General features: G+C 41.8%; 1 protein-coding gene across 2 annotated transcripts in view; it reads right to left on the bottom strand.

Moving 5' to 3' along the window:
• dph6 (diphthamine biosynthesis 6) overlaps positions 1-12621 on the bottom strand; it is a 200469-nt gene that overhangs the window by 105603 nt on the left and 82245 nt on the right. For both annotated transcript variants that reach the window (XM_061896056.1, XM_061896057.1), the window contains 2 exons: positions 11050-11212; positions 5680-5817 (listed from right to left, as the gene is read on the bottom strand). In XM_061896056.1, coding sequence (XP_061752040.1) covers positions 5680-5817; positions 11050-11212 — 301 coding nt within the window. The remainder of the gene's footprint in view (positions 1-5679; positions 5818-11049; positions 11213-12621) is intronic.

Genomic DNA, 12621 nt, shown 5'->3' with positions numbered 1-12621 from the left:
CTACAAGGTTAATATAGCTGGCTTCTCTTTCTTCCCCTCCATTCATCTGCTTTTTTTGTATTTCAAGTTACCATTACATATGAACAATTGCATTGTTGATAATAGAGGTAATTTGTATTATTCATTATTAACAGTTCTATTTCTATTGGTATTTGTATTGCTCCATACGTAGTGTAATAATGTTCTTTGTAATTTCTGTATTATTATTTATTTCACAAACTGCTTCTTTGCTATCACTTTTACCATCATATGTGTACTTGCTGATGTTGTTCTATTGTTGTGGTTATTGCTATTGTTGTTTTTGTCCCTCTGTCTCATCTCTCTGTTGTCCCCGGAATTTCCTCCTCTGTCTTCCTTTTTTTCTCTTTCTATCCCCTACTGCTCTGGCACCAAATAATAATAATAATATATACATTTAAATATATATGTATCCATTTAAATAAAGTAAAATACAAATAAGGCAACAAGAGAAGTGTTCCACACTTCTCTTTTGTAAAGTAAATTTGTACAGCCGATATGGGCATTTACATCAACAAAATGATTTGCCTGAGAAGCTAGACAGGACAAAAAAAAAAAAAAAATACAAGTGCAAAAAAACTTTATTCTTCTGTTGTTTGGAATCGTTACATTAGTGTTGGGTGATACTGCACATTTGGGTATCGATATAATACCATGTAGTTCCAGGGGCGGCGTAGCAATATCAATTAAATAGCTAAAAAATGTCCTTCTATTGGCACCAATTTAAATCCTTTGGTTTTTGCCCAAACAGTCATCGTGTGTCCATGGACGTATTTCTTGAGTTTGGAAACAATACCAAAAACAACAAAAGATTTTGTGAGGATAAAAATATTGATCGAGTCATTGTGGTTCTCAGCCTTTTTTCAGTGATGTACCCCCTGTGAACATTTTTTTAATTAAAAAATCAGAGCAAAGCATTTTTGGTTGAAAAAAAGAGATAAAGAAGTAAAATACAGCACTATGTCATCAGTTTTTGATTTATTAAATTGTATAACAGTGCAAAATATTGCTCATTTGTAGTGGTCTTTCTTGAACTATTTGGAAAAAAAGATCTAAAAATAACCAAAAACTTGTTGAAAAATAAACAAGTGCTCCAATTATAAATAAAGATTTCTACACATAGAAGTAATCATCAACTTAAAGTGCCCTCTTTGGGGATTGTAAAAGAGATCCATCCGGATTCATGAACTTCATTCTAAACATTTCTTTACAAAAAAATAAATCTTTAACATCAATATTTATGGAACATGTCCACAAAAAATCTAGCTGGAAACACTGAATATTGCATTGTTGCATTTCTTTTCACAGTTTATGATCTTACATTCATATTTTGTTAAACTATTATTCAATGAATATATTTATAAAGGATTTTTTAATTGTTGCCATTTTTTAGAATATTTAAAAAAAAAAAAATCTTTGCTCTGATTAGGGGGTACTTGAATTAAAGAAATGTTCACAGGGGGTACATCACTGAAAAAAGATTGAGAATACTGCTCTAGGAGGCGCGTGCACCCCAACAACGGGCCACGTCCCTATGGTTAAGAATCACTGTTATATAGTATAATTTTTACATGCTTCAACTTGACTTTGGTGTTTTTTTAGGGAGGCTGTGTGTCCTTGGGGCTGTTTTAGCAATAAAGCAAACCTGTGCATTTGAGCAGCATAAAGAAGAAAGCCTTGTTGATGTTTTTTGTAACAAAAGCTAAGCGGCGGCACCATGCTAATGGTGTTTGTCCCTCCCAGTAAAAGTGCGAGCGTACGCCTCATGTCTGCACTAAAAAAAAAAAAAAAACGCTCAAAGCCAAGTCTCCTTTCTCTACTTGCAATGATTTGAAAGAGCTTCAAGTTTGTTTTGCCTTTGCCAACACCACCGTCTCAGACTACTTCATCCTCATACAAAAGAGGCCGTTTCATTAAATATTAACTTGTTTAATATTGTCTCGGCGCTGTGAAGGCGGTTCAGCCGAGCACCGCGATAAACATTAAATATGCTTTTCATCTTTCTCCATCAAAAAAAAGGGAATGCGGGCAGAGAGGAGGAGGAGGAGGGTAAAACTACAGATAGACTGTAAAAAGCGTTCACTTTAAAACTTCTGCAGGGCAAAAAATGATAAGACCATCGCCCGACATGTGGACATTCAAGAAGTGTCTGGGATTTAGACGTATTTTGAAGGCGTCCTCCTTGTTTTGGAGATGAAGTTTGCTGTTTGGTATTCCGCTCTGATTGCAGACGTCACACTGACACAAGGTCTTTGCCTGCACTTTTAAATATGGGACACGAACGCAGGCTTTGAGTCTCTATTGCACATCATGCATGCTAACAAAGAGAAGAAAAGGAGAATAGGGCAGAGGGGAGGCTGTTTTTGGGGCGTTTGTGCTACACCCAAAACAGTGGCGTATGCTGGTCCGTCAAGGAAGGGAAGCTCAATTTCGGCCGACATCATAAAATGTGTTGGTTTATTTATACGTAAATCCTACCCTCTGTTCCTTTTTGAGAAAGTGATCTGTGACCCTGACGTACAAAGAAGGCGTCTTTTCCAGGGATTTGACAATTGTCCTCTCAATGGCCAGCAGAGCGAGACTTTAAGGTTTTACTACTTACGTATAAAATACTACAAGGTCTAGCTCCAGCCTGTTTTGCCGATTGTATTGTACCATATGTCCCGGCAAGAAACCTGCGTTCAAAGGAATCCGGCTTATTAGGGATTCCCAGAGCCCAAAAAAAGTCTGCGGGCTATAGAGTGTTTTCCCTTCGGGCTCCAGTACTCTGGAATGCCCTCCCGGTAACAGTTCGAGATGCTACCTCAGTAGAAGCATTTAAGTCTCACCTTAAACACCATTTTAATACTCTAGCCTTTAAATAGACTCCCTTTTTAGACCAGTTGATCTGATGTTTCTTTTCTTTTTCTCCTCTGTCACACTGGAGGGGGTCCGGTCCGGTGGCCATGGATGAGGTGCTGGCTGTCCTCGTACAGAGCCGGGACCCAGGATGGACCGCTCCCCTGTGTATCGGTTGGGGACATCCCTGCGCTGCTGATCCGACTCCGCTTGTGGTGGTTTCCTGCGGGCTCCACTGTGGACGGGACTCTCTCTGCTGTGTTGGATCCACTTTGGACTGGACTCTCACGGTTGTGTTGGATCCACTATGGACACTATATATGGATTGAACTTTCACAGTATCATGTTAGACCCGCTCGACATCTATTGCTTTCGGTTTCCCTAGAGGTGGTGGGGGGGTTGCCCACATATGCGGTCCTCTCCAAGGTTTCTCATAGTCATTGTCACCGACGTCCCATTGGGTGTGAGTTTTCCTTGCCCTTACGAGGATGTCGTTGTGGTTTGTGTTGTGGTTTGTACAGCCCTTTGAGACACTGGTGATTTAGGGCTGGACACTGGCCGAGAGTGGAGTTGACTCTCTTGGTTGCTTCTGTCTCTGGCCATGCTCCCTGTACCCCAGCAGACAATGATGTGGAACACCACAGAGGCCACCACAGTGAATATGTTTCTTTTACTTTTTATTCACAGCAGTATGTAGAAATGGCTGGTTGCATCAGCTCTGCTCCTTTAATGTCTTTAATGTCCTTTGATGTTTCCCTCTTACACATATGCAAGACGGATGTGTGCTAGGGCTATGAGTTGTTTTTCCCTTGGCGTCTGTCTGGACCCCCTCTCCAGGAGCCCAGGCTTAGACCGACCCCCCCCCCCTTTTAAGGGGCATCGGAAATTGGCAGACCCGTCAGCGATCCTGTTCTGTCCCCCTGTAATGTTTGTTTGATTTTGAATGGGATTGTGCTGAAAATTGTAATTTTCCCCGGGGATTAATAAAGTATTTCTGATTCGGATTTCTGATGCTTTCTGTAAAACCACCTGCGCGCAAACCCCGGCAGAGCTCAGATCTCTCGAACAGACAGGCCAAATGGTTGCTTTACGTAACCTGGGACGGAGAAAAACTCGAGAACCATCAGCACCCAATGTGTCTGGGAGTCACTTTTAGGGTTGCAAAATTCCGGAAAAATTCAGAATTGGAAACTTTTCAAGGGAATTAACAGAAACATATGGGAATTAATGGGAATAAACATTGAATGCAACATGCTAGATCTTGCAGCATAATTATTAGCTAAAACTACCTGATTTAATGCAAATTCAGAAGAATTTCAACCCTTCACAGTGCATTCCTCCATCACATGCACAGATAATTCCCAGCATGCTGCACACTACAACAGGGCTGTTGAGGCCACACTAGTATTTGAGCCCAAGGACTTCATCTAGTCAGGTAAGTGTTGATGGTATTACTGGGGTAAATATATTTTATCTAACATATTTAAGTTTAATAGAGGTGTAATTGCTTGTTACTGTGTGACTGTAGGCTACTCTAGCAGACTTCCACTCAAGCTAGCTTAGCTGTTCCTGTACTTGTTAAATGATTTTGGGTCCAATATCTCTAGCTAGCTCGGTTTATGTACCACCACAGTCTCATAATGAACCGAAAATATTTCTCCGTTGGCCGTGATGCTAATTTTCTCTAAGTTTAATCCTATTCATTTATGCTAACAACGTTAGCGAGCCACAAGGGCGACCCATAAAAGATGGGAAAAAGGTAAACGCTGGGGGAGGATGAGAAAAATAAATAAAATTTAGACTGGGCTCATAAGGGGGCCCAGTCTGGAGTGGGAAAAAACTTCCATAGCAAAGCACATATACATATTACAACATACACCTCGAGACTTGCAACAGAGGGGAGGGAGTGGGGGCTACGGTGGAAGGCTGTCCATCACCCCTTAAAGCAGTGGTCCCCAACCTTTTTGTAGCTGCGGACCGGTCAATGCTTGATAATTTGTCCTGCGGTCCGGCAGAAGTGGGGGGGGGGGAAATAATTTTTTTTAATTTATATTTCATTTTAATGTCATGAAAAAGGGAGTTTTTTGGGGTTGGTGCACTAATTGTAAGTGTATTTTGTGTTTTTTATGTTGATTTAATAAGAAAAATAAATAAAACAAATAAAAAGTAAATTTATATAAAATCCTTCTGCCCGGTGGTTGGGGACCACTACCTTAAAGGATTCCCGTCAAGGGCGTTGGATGGTGGGTGGGGTATGTGTGTGTGGCGTATATTTTTTGTGGATGCATGTGTGTGTGTTTAAACCAGCTGCGTGCCTCTGTTCTGTGGCCTTGGTGTCCTTGCCAGTCAGTCCCAAGTCAACAACAGGTGTGTGTCCATGGGCGACAAGAAGGGAGTTTGTCGTTCTATGTCTTGAAGACAATGACAATAACGCCTTTGTACATCTTTCTTCTGCCAGTCTAAAAAAATATTTTGTTTGAGGGTTTGGTAAAATCCAGGTTAATACGACTGTGCTTTTATGTTAAAGCTCACTTTGCACTAAACAGGAAGGCACTATGTGTATATTTTAATGCTGTGTAACTACCAAGTAGTTGTATTGCTGTTGTCGTTTCACACTCCTCAGCGATAATGATGAAGTACTACAACGTTAGCGACATAAACAAACCTATTTTTCACAGAAACAACCCCTTTGACTGTTGACATAAATGAGGTTCCGCAGTAGTGCCTGGATAAGTGAGCCAAGTCGACTAGTTACTGTATAGTCAGTGTCAAGGAGTTATTAGAGTTTTTTATACAAAAAAAAGTACATCCTATTATGCTTACTTTGCAAGAGTATGAAAGCTGCCGCAGTCTGGCTCGTTATCCCGCAGTCTTGACTTTGTAGCCCGTTGATGCCAGAGATCCACTGATAACCTCTGGAACTCCTGAACGAGCATGATGGAAGCACATCTCCAGGAAGCACTTTAAGCATCAAGAAGAAGGAGAAGAAGTGGATTAGCAGGTCATTACTTTCATGTGATGCCAGACCACTGAATCATAAGTGCATCTGCTGGTGGCAGCCAAGGAGATCACACAATTTATCCTCGATTGCTTCAAAAAGATAACAAACACAAAATCGTATGCTATGCATATATAATTCATAATTGGAACTTTTTTAACGTCTTTCTATTCAAGTAAATCAGTATAATGTAACCAATAAGCAACATACAGGAAGTTATCTGATGCACCGGATACTTCTGATTTAGTGACTTTCAATCTGTAAGTGATATGCAACTATAATTATTTGATTTGTGTTTATATTGGCAAAAGTGGTGTTTAACTCATGTTAGACCCGCTCGACATCCATTGCTTTCGGTCCCCTAGAGGGGGGGGGGGGGGGGGGGGGGCGGTTGCCCACATCTGAGGTCCTCTCCAAGGTTTCTCATAGTCAGCATTGTCACTGGCGTCCCACTGGATGTGAATTCTCCCTGCCCATTGGGTGTGAGTTTTCCTTGCCCTATTGTGGGTTCTTCCGAGGATGTTGTAGTCGTAATGATTTGTGCAGTCCTTTGAGACATTTGTGATTTGGGGCTATATAAATAAACATTGATTGATTAACTCGTGTGCTATTCTGTGCTTAGCTGTTGTGTAACTTCAAGCTCCTAATAGGCAATTGCCTTCCATGTGTACTTTTTGTAAACGACTTGACTAAAATAAAAGAAAAAGACCAACCTTGTGTGCTTATTGGAGAACATTAAGAGTACTTAGCATTGCAAAATGCAAACACGCTGCTGGAGCGCTTGTATCGGAGATTGTTGGTGCAAGCCGATATCATCCAATACTTGATTTTTTGATGATATCTGCCCAGTATGAATATAGGATTCATATATTTTGAAAAAGAAAACAACAGCCTGCCTGTCTATTTGTGTTGTTAGCGACAACGTTACACCTTTATTATACGTTCTATGTATTTTCTGTTGTTGTTGTACTGTATTTTACAGACCTTAGGGGACACCGGATTATAAAACAAACTGCCGATGAATGGTCTATTTTTTTTTTAACCTTTTTTCATATATTAGGAGCACCGGATAATAGGGCGCATTAAAGGAGTCGTTATATTATAATTTTTTTCTAAATTGAAAACACTTCCTTGTGGTCTACATAACATGTAATGGTGGTTCTTTAGTGAAAATGTTGCATAGATTATGTTTACGAGATCATCTTCAAGCCGCTTTCAAGCGGTGCGGTTTCATAGCTTACCAAAGTCGTATTAAAACATTGATAGATTTTTGAGCGCTGTGTGTAAGCTGTATATTTTCAATAAAACATGTAAAATGTTGGTGTTTACATGAGACCCATCATTTTGCAGTCTACACTTATCTCTTATGTTTGACTGCCATCTACTGGTCACACTTATCATTAGTGAATTATATATTTATATAGCGATTTCTCTAGTGACTCAAAGCGCTTTACATAGTGAAACCCAATATCTAAGTTACATTTAAAACAGTGTGGGTGGCACTGGGAGCAGGTGGGTAAAGTGTCTTGCCCAAGGACACAACGGCAGTGACTCGGATGGCGGAAGTGGGGATCGAACCTGGAGCCCTCAAGTTGTTGGAACGGCCACTCTACAAACCGAGCTATACCGCCACAAGATAACTTGTCTTTTAGGAGTGAGTAAACAAACAAAGGCTCCTAATTTATGCATATGCAGTAACATATTGTGTCATTTTCCCATTGTATTATTTTGTCAAAATTATTAAGGACAAGCGGTAGAAAATGAATTAATAATATACTCGTTCATTTACTGTGAATATCAGCTTACTTTCTATTTTACCATGTTCTATCGACACTTCTGTTGAAATGTAATAATCACTTATTCTTCTGTTGTTTCATTACACCATGTACCAAATATAATAGCTTCGAGGTGGGTATGCTCAACCAAAAATATTCCTTACATTAAGCGCACAGGGTTAAAAGGCGCACTGTCGAGGTTTGAGGAAAAAAAAAAAAGGGTTTTAGTGCGGCTTATAGTACGGAAAATACGGTAATAGTATTTTTTGGCATGTGTGGTGGGTTGTTAAAAAAAATAGTTCTTTGAAGCGCTGTGCCTTAGACTAGTGGTTCTCAAACTTTTTTTTACCAGGTACAACCTCGGAAAACACACCATTATGACCAACATTAAAATATAGTAGCGTAGTATGCCTAATTATTCATCAAAAACAAGGAAGAGGTTTTTTTTTTTAAATAAGTAAATTTTAGGCCACTGAGACATTACACACAGTTAGAACAGTGACACCGTGTTAAATATAGGAACATGTCAACATGTGGCCAATGTTAGTCGGCATTTTTCTCCTTTCTGATTTCACTTCACTTTTCCTTGACGCACAGCCATCATAAGAGTCTGCGTCATGCCAGGGAGACATGACCTGAGTCTTGCCAGATCTTTGTAGTTCGCTGAGCTTCACACAAGGATCTGGGACTTCTCAATAGAAAATTTATTTCAGAAGGCGGGGCCTTGTAAAAAAAAAAATAATCGTATGTGATTGGATAAACCACTTGTCCGTTATCTTGAATGACGTGCTACATAAACCACTCACACGTAATCAACCTGTGACGCTAATGAGAGAGACGCGGGGAAATCCAAAACAGAACAGCCGACATATTGGATAACAACAGAGCGAAAAGTTATATTAAATATATTATACTATATTAAATATTTGATAGATTTGACAAAACAGTTGCCATAGCAGAATCAATTTAAAGCACAGGACTCCTCGCTGTGTGCCGCTATTGATGTTTGAATCAAACAGTCCCTTCGGCCCTATGTCACATCTATGAAATCCCGTCCGGCGATCCTGATTGGTTCATTATTTTTTGCTATCTTGGAGGAGTTAACATTGCCCTTGATCCCAGATGCTTGTTTGGAGCTCAGCGAACTACAAGGATCTGGCGAGAGTCAGGTTAGGGTAGACATCCATCCATCTATTTTCTAGGGCTTGTCCCTGTTGGGATAGCTGGGGGGCTGGATCCTATTCCAAAACCAAGTTAACTAAAAAGAACAAGAGTGACTTGTCCTCTCTCAGCGTGGCAACACGCGGCTAAGTATTCTTTCACGCGCTTGTATTGATTGATTGATGGAGACTTTTATTAGTAGATTGCTCAGTACAGTACATATTTGTACAATTGACCACTAAATGGTAACAGGCGAATAAGATTTCAACTTGTTTTAAGGGGAACATTATCACAATTTCAGAAGGGTTAAAACCAATAAAAATCAGTTCCCAGTGGCTTATTTTATTTTTCGAAGTTTTTTTCAAAATTCTATCCATCATGGAATATCCCGAAAAAAGGCTTTAAAGTGCCTGATTTTCGCTATCTGTGAAGCCATCGTCCATTTTCCTGTGACGTCATCCAGTGATGCCAATACAAACAAAACGGGGGATAGCACAGCAAAATATAGCGACATTACCACGGATTCAGACTCGGATTTCAGCGGCTTAAGCGATTCAACAGATTACGCATGTATTGAAACGGATGGTTGGAGTATGGAGGCAGATAGCGAAAACCAAATTGAAGAACAAACTGAAGCTATTGAGCGAATAGCTATTGACGCTATTTGGCGATCGCCTTCTAACCAACGATTGAGTGCCCTGTCTGCCTTAGCATCGCAGGTAAAATGTGCAGACCAAACGATCGGGACTTTCGCATCTTGTGACACTGGAGCAACTTAAATCCATCGATTGGTAAGTGTTTGTTTGGCATTAAATGTGGGTGGAGGGAAAGGCTGGATGCAAATATAGCTACAAATGTACATATATCTAGCCTAAATAGCATGTTAGCATCGATTAACTGGCAGTCATGCCGTGACCAAATATGTCTGATTAGCACATAAGTCAATAACATCGACACAACTCACCTTTGTGATTTTGTTGACTTTATCGTTGGAAATGCATCTGCAGGATATCCATACATCTCTGTGCCATGTCTGCCTTAGCATCGCCGGTAAAATGTGCAGACCAAACGATCAGGACTTTCGCATCTTCTGACACTGGAGCAACTTAAATCCGTCGATTGGTAAGAGTTTGTTTGGCATTAAATGTAGGTGGAGGGAAAGGCTGGCTGCAAATATAGCTAAAAATGTACATACAGCTAGCCAAAATAGCATGTTAGCATCGATTAGCATGCCGTGCTAATCGATGCACACTCCACATAAGTCAACTTGAATCCGTCTCTGATCGTGTTGTTACACCCTCCGACAACACACCGACGAGGCATAATGTCTCCAAGGTACAGAAAACAGTCGAAAAAATTGAAAATAACAGAGCTGATTTGACTTGGTGTTTGAGAAAATGGCGGATTGACTACCCATGTGACATCACGTTGTGACGTCATCGCTCCGAGTGCGAATAATAGAAAGGCGTTTATTTCGCCAAAATTCACACATTTTGAGTGCGGAAATCGGTTAAAAAAATTGATGGTCTTTTTTCTGCAACATCAAGGTATATATTGACGCTTACATAGGTCTGGTGATAATGTTCCCCTTTAAGTCGGAGTCCACGTTAATCAATTCATGGTAGCTGTGTGTAACTACTTCCTTCCTGTACAATATTAAAAATGAATGGGTCTGTGTGGTTGGCAGCACGGTGGAAGAGGGGTTAAGTTAGTGCATGAGCCTCACAAAACGAAGGTCCTGAGTTCAATCGGTATTTTTCTGTGTGGAGTTTGCATGTTCTCCCCGTGACTGCGTGGGTTCCCTCCCACCTCCAAAGACATGCACCTGGGGATAGGTTGATTGGCAACACTAAATTGGCCTTAGTGTGTGAATGTGAGTGTGAATGTTGTCTGTCCATCTGTGTTTGCCCTGTGATGAGGTGGCGACTTGTCCAGGGTGTACCCCGCCTACCGCCCGAATGCAGCTGGGATAGGCTCAAAACACCCCTGCGATCCCAAAAGGGACAAGCGGTAGAAAAAGGATTGATGGGTCTGTGTGGTGAGCCTTGCGTGTGCAGTGCATGCGGTAATTCATGCATAGATGGTGGGATACTGACACGCAGAAATGCACTGAGATGACATGTCGTGTCAAGCAGTCACTCACTTGCATCACGATGGCGGCCACAAGACACAGATCCGGGGGTATGCGCATTGGCTATCATGTGACGCGTGCACGGCAGACATAAATACACGGTCGCACGCACACCCAGTGAATCTCACCGTGGCCCTGCTGACAACTAAGGTCAGCGTCTGATGTAAATACTCGGCCGTGGCGTTGTTGGTGGTGGTGGTCTCCGGCTTCATCAGCATATTCCACCTCCTCCGTAATATCGTCAATGGCGCTTTGGCAAGGACAACCAGCCAACGCTCTCGCCGCCACATCCTGCGATAAGACACGACAGGATGAGACAAAACGCGGCATAATCAGTCAACCTCTTCAATGTCAGTCTTTTTGACTGCGACGAAGGCCCGCATTACTTGAAGGTGAATGAATATGAAACAACATATTTCGCAGGGAGCGGTGCGTTCGGACGCCGTAGATTCAATCATGCCGCCTGTCAGTCAAAACGCTGAGACGTCGTTTGCGTCCTGTTTACTTATCTTTCGCCTCTTGGCTTCTTCCCCTTTAAAAAAAGCAAATCATTACCATTCCGTAAAGGCATACATATTACCTGCCAAAGCCTGCTGCCGCATTTAAATACATATTTCATCCACCATCAACACACCAAAAACTCATTCACCCCAAACCTCGCCACCAACACTGTCAACGCCCCCCCGCCCCCTTCCGCCCACTTCATCCGCTGTCAACCGCATTAGGCCATAAGATAATCAAATTAATTATACTCCAGCCCCTCTCTCCTTGCCAGCATGAAAAATAGCTTGACTAGCATTAACGGAGGGCAAATGATGGCGCTCTGTCCCCACCCCCTGAGCCCGGTGCCGTCTCCTCTAGTGCTGGTGTCACCGCCGATCTGTCACCCTGACGAGAAGAGCTTCAGAAGGCTGAACCGGGGAAGGTTCTCCCTTGGTCGGTACTACCCCCCCTCCCTTTCTACGAGGGCCCTGGATCTCCCTGCTCTTCCCCCAGCAACCTAGATAGGGGCGGCAGGAATGGCGTGTGATGTGATGAAAAAATATATAGCTTCGGGGAGTGCGGCTGCGGGGTCACGGGTTGTGTGCGACGGGGGTATGTTTTCTGTCCATATTAAAACAACCCTCCCGCCCCCATAACGCACCATGAAGACACACGGGTGGCTTACAAATAGGAACACATGTTTTTCTTCTTTGCAATCGTACGGCGAGTCCAATTTGGTTTATTCTAAGGAGACGTGCGGTTCATCCCAAAGACATGACGCCTCAGGGTAGTGCGGCACCTTAAAGCACAGCTACAAATACGCCAGCACTTCCTGCCGTCCCATCGACACACGTCACAGCGCTGTGTTTACATTTCATACAAAGACAAACAGGGTTCGTACACCTATTCCATGGCCAAATTCAAGCACTTTTAAGATACATTTTTCGGTTTTTCCCGTAAAACCAGTGTGAATCAATCCATAGGCTTGTTGTTTGAGGTCACCAAATACTGTCTGTAGGAAAAATAGGGAAAATCTGCTAAAACCTAAGCCTAACATTGAAACAACAATTATCATTAACTGAATGGGCCATAGACAATGAAGCAGTTGTAAACTATTCAATGTCAGTGGTGTTTGCAAACGTGTCTCCATTTGTGCTGTTTTTCAAATTTCTTGTTCTTTTTCTTACTTACAGTACTCAGTGACATCAAACAGCACG

This window comes from Nerophis ophidion, linkage group LG03, assembly GCF_033978795.1.
Source record: "Nerophis ophidion isolate RoL-2023_Sa linkage group LG03, RoL_Noph_v1.0, whole genome shotgun sequence".
NCBI classification, from domain to species: domain Eukaryota; kingdom Metazoa; phylum Chordata; class Actinopteri; order Syngnathiformes; family Syngnathidae; genus Nerophis; species Nerophis ophidion.
The sequence above is the reverse complement of the archived record's forward strand: the minus strand, read 5'-3'. Positions and strand labels throughout refer to the sequence as shown.